The 6,409-nt window shown below is 33.0% G+C and overlaps 2 protein-coding genes across 2 annotated transcripts; both read left to right on the top strand.

Annotated features, from left to right (window-relative positions):
• Positions 1-1,443: 1,443 nt before the first annotated feature.
• TRIADDRAFT_56321 (uncharacterized protein) lies at positions 1,444-1,791 on the top strand (the record flags this gene model as incomplete). The annotated part of the gene is made up of 1 exon (XM_002112766.1): positions 1,444-1,791. The coding sequence occupies one exon, from the start codon at positions 1,444-1,446 to the stop codon at positions 1,789-1,791; it is 348 nt and encodes a 115-aa protein (XP_002112802.1).
• A 1,623-nt stretch (positions 1,792-3,414) lies between these two features.
• On the top strand, positions 3,415-6,011 carry TRIADDRAFT_56320 (uncharacterized protein; the record flags this gene model as incomplete). The annotated part of the gene is made up of 9 exons (XM_002112765.1): positions 3,415-3,620; positions 3,976-4,199; positions 4,311-4,496; positions 4,681-4,823; positions 4,918-4,984; positions 5,122-5,207; positions 5,296-5,387; positions 5,496-5,619; positions 5,751-6,011. 9 exons carry the CDS (start codon positions 3,415-3,417, stop codon positions 6,009-6,011), a joined length of 1,389 nt encoding a protein of 462 aa, XP_002112801.1.
• Positions 6,012-6,409: the final 398 nt, after the last annotated feature.

Genomic DNA, 6,409 nt, shown 5'->3' with positions numbered 1-6,409 from the left:
ACCAGTAAAATGTTCAGCTTCCGACTCTAAATCAGAGAATTACTGTCGAATACAGCATTTGATTAACACGGACAGTACCATCATGCATCATGACTATACTACGGGTTTCTTGATGAAAATCAATTTTGATTTTCATGGAAGAACAACTTCTTACCCCTAATACAATACTGTACCGTACATGTACTTTGCACTCTACAGCTCGACTTTGTTTACATGTTGACTTACAGAGCATATCCTTTCTTCAATCGTTATCCTTGCACTTGCAGACCGGCAATCAAATCAGTACAAGGTACGTTTTCCTAATTAAGATATCAAGAATCAGTCAATTGAAATGAAATGATGACTGAAATGAGCCCGTCATCATATCCGCTCGGCCTGTAGTCAATCACTTATGATGTAAAATGACTACTGTACTGTACTGTACTATATGCAGAAAGATCTGCGAAATTTCAATTGTACCTCTAATCAACTTATCAATCAATCTAGTGCCTATAACATTGATGTGATTACTTTCAAATGAGATATACACCCATTTAGACAGTGTAATCGTAATTGTAGACCCTCTCGTCTACCCTGAATACAGCTTAAAAGCAGTTGAAACGCATTATTTGTCGTATCTAGCGGAAGGATTAGACTACTATAATATCGTATCGTAGACGATATTGCCGGTGGTATCATGGTTGAATGCCATCATCAATCAATTAACTCATTGATGTCATTAATTAATCATGTTGAGTACAAAATCAGTAAAATTATTAACTTGGACTAATTATAATGATAGCTCTAATATTTACGATATCTATCAATTGACTTAAATTACAGGCAGCTAGAGTGCATTTTAAGAATACCCAGAGTACAAAGTCAGTAAAATTATTGATTTTGACTAATTATAATGATAGCTCTAATATTTACGATATCTATCAATAGACTTAAATTACAGGCAGCAAGAGTGCATTTTAAGGATACTCAATCAGTGGTCACGGACCGCTTGTAGCCGAAGAATACAGCAGCGGACAATTTGATTACTGTCGTTTCTACTGGATAATGGCCAATCCCCTATCCTGGCTCTGGTCATGGTGCTTAGCCTTTTATGGCGCATTCTTATTCGCTAAAAGTGGAATGCTGATTAAATGGCACTATCCCAAACAGCTTCGGAAAGGATCAAAGTATTTGAAGACATTAGAACCAACAGATGGCAGTCCCGGTTTTATTCATAGTTTATCCAAACAAACGTTTATCAATTTCACCAAGGACGGTTGCTTACCATGTATTGGGAGATTAAAGCCTAATCATCTTGCACCACTTGGTCAACTCTATTCCATCCAGGGGGAAATGCTTAATTTAAAAGAAATTTTTCAACAATTTCAAACGGATACTTTTGTCTTGAATTTTGGGTCTTATAGCTGACCCCCGTATCGCAATCTGCTACAGCGATTTCATGAAATGGGAAAAAAATACGCCGATAAAGCACAATTTATCTTAATCTATATTAAAGAAGCGCACGCATCTGACGAATGGCCCTTAGATTATTTAAACGATAGTATGGATGTGTCTTTCAAGAAACCAAGAGTCCTTGAAGAGCGGATGTCACTCGCAAAGCAGTTTATTGATCGATTCGACATTAAATTGCCCGTTTATGTGGATGATATCAAAGATACCATGGCAAAGGAATATAGTGCAACGCCTGAGAGATTGTACGTGATTAGAGATGGTAAAATCAGCTATAAAGGTGGCCCAGGTCCTATGTGTTATGATCTAGACGAATTAGAATCGCATTTACAAGAATTATAAACAGCTCTCTTGGGAAATATTCCTTCATTTTATCCTTGCATAGCTATGTACACGAACTTTAGATCACTCATATCTTGCTGCATACTAATCAACATCACTTTAATATTGTTAACTTACATTGTCAAGAAATGAGCTATAGTGTTGATTGACCTCTTATAAAAGGACGATATAGTGTCACCACTTATCTAATGGCTGACAGTTGCTTTCCATGCCTGTCTTTTTACATCGGTTAAATTAATTATGTTAATAATGCCATTTGTGTAGTATATACAGGAAGGTCATCTACAATATGTAAAAAACGTATTATGAAAAAATATGTGTTATGCTACAAATGGGTCATGATGATTTTTAATTTTTAAATACTAGTAAGTACAATATACTTATGTAGATGTAGACGAACATCTACTCGAACTTAACTGTATCATAACGATACTTTATCAATTGATTGATCTATCCTAAAAGGGGTATCGTAATGCCACATGAAACTATCTGATAGTGCTGTTGATGGATGATGTTATACTTCGCCAATTTTGATTTAAAATGGATTTATAACTGAGCGAACTATCCAGCAGGATATCAGTATTTTCTCTTTTAGTCGGATCTAACAATCTTCATTTCAACTGTCAGCTCATTGGCATTTACTAAATATTTTATTTATCAAGTCTGATATTAGAGTGTTTGCTTTGGTGTTACAAAGTATAAGAATAGAAAACATAATCAGTATCATTCAATGAAATATATCGTTCTTGATTCCTATTCAGTAAACGTTAAAAATCAGATTAGTCCTGAGTTATTCAACTCTATTTCCCCGAAATTACACTATATCAAATATTATTGATTATTAATTATTATTATCGATTTTACTGATGTCTACTTGAAATAAAATCTTAGCCACGAGAGTACTCAATATTAAATTATGCATCATTTAGCAACTCAGTTGTCCATCAAGCACTATATCAATTAGTACTAAAGTTGATAACATTATTCGACTCACCAATACCTTTTTTAAATTAAGGCATTATTATTTATAAGGTGTGTTTTTAATACTCAAATCTACCGTATACATACAATATATGATTTAGCTTAAACTCGGCTATGATGTGTAATAGCCAGTTAAAGTCCAAATCAAAAACAAATATAATGGAATTTTGGGCTTTAACCGGCTATGCCAGTACTTTAAGTAGAATGTTTCACTTTTTCTATAATTTGCTACAAAAACACTTAATGAAATATGCAAGTTATAGATAGTCTCGGTAGCGTGCTTATTCTCAGGTATTATCCACTCTCTAATGCAGTATTGCATAAGGAAATATTCGAACGCGGCGCATGATTTGCGTAGTAGAGCAGTCTTAAGACCACGCTCGATGGACTTCTATCGACGCATGCACAATCAATCATGAGAAGGTTGCTATGGATACTGATTGAATTTCGATAAGATACAAATCAGTAATTCATGGAGTTAGATAAATTGATATGGGGATAGCAAAGAATTCTATACAATAACGCGGTCGTTTAGTAGGCAAAGGCGATAGGTATCTTGTATACAGAGCCACCTTTAGGCTTTTGAGGAGACACAGCCCAAATTGCATAGTTAAAAAGAAAGCAGTAATAAGAAGAGTCAAGATGTCGTCGACTAATATCTTGCCTATGATAGATCCAAATTTAGGCAAAAGTAATATCAAGCCAAGTCCTCCGACAACACCACCCCATAAAAATACAATCAATCGAAGTACACGAAACATAAGGCCAATTAACGGTCATAACAAGCAAAAGAAACAAAAACATCCAGTAGTACAGGAAACCTACGACAAAAAGATCGATGTTGCCAGGTTCATTTATATTGCTTAAATTTGTTAGCTTATACTATCCGAAGTTGTAGTTGATTTTATTATTTAACTATGAATCTCAAAACTGTTGCACATGTAATTATTTCATTTTTCATGCGTTTATACAACAACTTATTTTCAAAATGTACATAATCAATCCCATTTCAATTTTACGCCATAACCAACCTAAGATAATTTGGTTTTGATACTTCTTTTAAATAATATTTCGTTTAGCCAAAATTTTAAACTTACCTTAGAAAAAGTGATTTTTCTTCATTGTAACGATATAGTGATACTTTAACCCAAAAAGATGAGTCAGATAATCCAAAATAACGGTATAAACTACTTTTATCCCTAGATATCGCAACGATTACATGCACAATTTATGCATGGATATTTTAAAAGAAGGTTACCACAGAGCATTCGCTGAGATATTCGAGTTAATTAACCGACAAAAGGAAGAGCGAGAAGCTCTCGGCGACGACATTATTGCTACATTGACACCTTTGCTTAAGGATGAACACGAGAAATTAAGCTATTTAAGCGAAAAATTATGCCGCGCTGAGGATGCAGAAAGAAATGGTATAGTATTATTTTAAATTCCAACTCTCATATCCGCGAAATACAGAAACTATTATTGTATAAGCCACTAAATACTGCCATAAATTATCTTTTATCAATCATAATATCTAGATGATCAAGGCTTACTTTATCGAGAATTAAAAAACTTAGCTGTCTACTTTGAAAATCATAACGATAGCTGGCTTTCCGATCACTTTTATTTTCGATGCCTTGAGATAGCACAAACTATAGAACATGATGATGGAAAAACTCAGAGTGAAGCAAATTGTAATCTCGGAGTTTCACTTGTTGATAGAGGTATTCAGATCTAGATGAACAACCTATTTTAGTGCAAATATAAACTGTTATTAACTGTATCGGATTATTTCGTAAGAGCGAGATTTTATATTGGAATCGAATCCGCCTAAAAACTTACCAAAGTAATAGTGTATTTAGGCATACAAACAGACAATAACTAATTTTAAGGTATCCAATTTTGAAGGCGAAAATAATGAAGCACTACCCTACTTGGAAGAGTTTTATAATTTGACTAAAAACCGTGACTGGATAAATGACGATGGCCAACAATTGTTTCCTTTAGCTTGCGAGCATTTATGCCGTGTTTATACAGCAATTGCTGCTAAGGTATCCCCTACTATAATTTAATGTTTCTTTAGGATAAAATATTACTTTTCAAAATGTTTGATACCATTTTATTGAAATGATTATTATCTAATAGACGTCAAGGGAAAATTCTGAAGTTAGTATTAAATTTTTACTACAAGCATACGATGTAGCTAAAGAAGGTAAGATTTAACATAGTATTTATTATATAGTAGTGTTTACATCCACTATTGTACAACATTTAATCAAAACTATAAAAGCGTATACCGTGAGAGAAGGTATACTTAAATTTAGATATTATTATTTCGTATTTTACCAGGTGGTAGTAAACATGCTGAAGGAATAACAAGCTACAGGCTTGGACGGGCATTTAGCGAAAATGGAGATCCACAAATGGCTCTGACGGTAATAATTAATAATGTTAATAATATGCTATCATAATAGTTATACGTAAGTATCGATTGCCAGACTAAAGCTAAATTTTGTATATTAGTATCACAACTCATATCTAGAAATATGCCAACAAGAAGGAGATGATATTGGCGCAGCTCGTGCATATGAAGCTATGGCAAGCTGTTACGAAAGGTAATTTATTAATCATCTCTTCCTAATAGAGTACTTCAATCTAAACAACGCTAATATAATAATTTAGCGCAAACAATAACGATTCTTCTGTTTATTTACTTATATCAGTCAAGACGACATAGAGAATACTTTTAAAAACTTGGAAAAGTTTGCTACAGTAGCAGAAAAATGTAATCAGCAGAAAGAATTCGGAAAAGCTTGTACCAAACTGGGAGGAATTTTTAACTCAATGGTAATGACATCTGTAATAATAGTTCTGCTATAGCAGTATTAGCTTCTAATTTTTAGTCAATAACGGTATTACTATAAATGCAAGATTTATCATTTATATTCTTTATTATTGAAACAATTTCTAAATAACAGGGCAATTATTCTAAAGCAGTGGAATACTTTGGTAAAGCTTTTAAAGTTGCTCAGGAAATGACAGATACAGAAGTACTTGACGAAGCTAGGGTGCAGTACGGTATCGCAAGGGCTCATAAAATGACTAAAGATTATATGAAATTCATTAACATAAATAACCGTGAGTCATTACGAGAATTATTAAGTTGGAAATCAACACGTCAAGCAGCTTTTTCTAATGATGAAGCGGACTCAGATCCTAATAATCCATCCAATACCTAAAGTAAATGGTTTAAGACTATTATAAATTTATAATATGGATGTTGTCACCTATATCATAAGGCATTATGTCAAATATAAACAACTTTATTAACTGCCTCGTATTTGCTTCTAATTACTTTCTATCTGGTTATAAAACTGTATAAACATCTAATCTATTCCTTTTATAACATTATCTACTGTATTATTATATATTATCTAGCATACGTATACTATTATTCAATTTAAACTACATAGCTTATCTAATGTTAAGATTCGTTATTAACGAGTCTAAATGATATTGATAGTATTGATAGTAGCTGCTTGCAAAGTTCGCATAATCTTTGATTATGTTGATTTGCCTTAGATAAAAATTTATTGATTGAAATATTTATAAGTTGAATACAGCATATGCAATTTTC

The sequence above is a fragment of the Trichoplax adhaerens genome, genomic scaffold (assembly GCF_000150275.1).
Source record: "Trichoplax adhaerens TRIADscaffold_5 genomic scaffold, whole genome shotgun sequence".
In the NCBI taxonomy this organism is placed as follows: Eukaryota; Metazoa; Placozoa; class Uniplacotomia; order Trichoplacea; family Trichoplacidae; genus Trichoplax; species Trichoplax adhaerens.
Note: the sequence above shows the minus strand (reverse complement) of the source record. Positions and strands in the feature narration are given on the sequence as shown.